Source organism: Mchenga conophoros, linkage group LG16, assembly GCF_057382185.1.
Source record: "Mchenga conophoros isolate Kocher_MC1m ecotype Shallow Benthic linkage group LG16, M_conophoros_male_GT1.1, whole genome shotgun sequence".
NCBI classification, from domain to species: Eukaryota; Metazoa; Chordata; class Actinopteri; order Cichliformes; family Cichlidae; genus Mchenga; species Mchenga conophoros.
The window spans coordinates 10307867-10309317 of record NC_140541.1 but is presented as its reverse complement, the minus strand read 5'-3'; the positions used below and the strand labels follow the sequence as shown (position 1 = coordinate 10309317).

The 1451-nt window shown below is 32.7% G+C and overlaps 1 protein-coding gene across 1 annotated transcript; it reads left to right on the top strand.

Annotated features, from left to right (window-relative positions):
• The first annotated feature begins 288 nt into the window (after positions 1-288).
• LOC146556310 (olfactory receptor 10J5-like) lies at positions 289-1245 on the top strand. Its single transcript, XM_085248891.1, has one exon. The coding sequence runs from the start codon at positions 289-291 to the stop codon at positions 1243-1245; it is 957 nt and encodes a 318-aa protein (XP_085105017.1).
• Positions 1246-1451: the final 206 nt, after the last annotated feature.

Here is a 1451-nt window from a genome sequence, read left to right as displayed (position 1 = left end):
ATGGCATCTGCAATCATGCCCCGCCAACTTAACTTGACTGTTTTTTAATTATTTTTTAAATGCTGATAAAATTTACATTACACAGAAGGAAAACCAAGATATTGTCAATCAAAACATCATGTCTCCAGTGTTTTTGAAGTTGTTTGTTCACATGGAGGGTTTAATGAGATCCATTGAGGTTAAGGCAGTGTCCAGCTCAAATAAATTAGTCTCAAAGTGGCTGTATTTTGAGGAAACCCTCACAGTGTGACTTCTATATCCATCCTGCTTTAGTGACCATTTATTTTTATGGACCAAATGAATGATAAATTTAATGTGACATATATAACTTTTGGTGGGCATGTTGAATTGAACAAATACAGATTTCTGTATTTTGCCATCATGTTTACAGCATATATTCTAATACTTTGCAGCAATTCAACTATATTGTGTCTCATATGGATCAAGAAAAACCTGCATGAGCCTATGTATATTTTTATTGCAGGGTTGTTACTGAACTCAGTTATGTTTAGCACTAATATCTACCCAGAACTTTTGATTGACTTTTTATCAGACAAGCAGATCACAACTCATTCACTATGCAGCTTTCAAGCATTTATTTATTATTCTCTAACAGGATCAGAGTTCTTTCTATTAGCAGCTATGGCATATGACAGGTATGTGTCTATATGCAAACCCCTGCAATATACAACCATCATGAAAAAAACAACTATCATAGTTTTACTAGGGTTAGCTTGGCTTCTGCCTGCTTGTCAGCTTGTGCCATCAGTTGTAATGAGTCAGAGTTATAAAATTTGCAGTTTTACTTTGAATGGAATCTTTTGTAATAATGCAATTTCCAAGCTTTACTGTGACACCTCAAGAACAACATATATCATATATGGTGTGTTTATTTTACTTAACACTGTATTTCTTCCTTTGCTTTTTATACTTTTTACTTACACAAAAATATTTATAATATGCTATCGGAGCTGCAGGGAGGTCAGGAAAAAAGCTGCACAGACTTGTTTACCTCACCTGCTTGTATTAGTCAGCTTTTCAGGTTTGTGTTCATATGATATAATTGTAGCTCGACTAGAAATGAATTTGCCAAAAGTTGCACGTTTTATATTGACCTTACAAGTAGTTTTATATCATCCTCTTTTTAATCCAATTGTTTATGGACTGAAAATGAAAGAAATCTCTAAACACCTCACGAAATTGTTCTGTGAAGGAAAACTCAACATCTGGCAAAGCTCATGTTGAAAGGGTGTAATGTAGATGTGATGTTTAATTTAACTGTTGTGTTTATGTGTGTATTATGTTTCACAATATAGAAGTTGTCTTTTCTCTGTCTGAGATATATATTATAGAAATCTATTATTTTTGCATAGTATATGTATAATATATATTTAAGATAGAGATTGTATTTGTTTGGGAGGGGGAATTATTGTTTTTAGTGTATTTGTTAT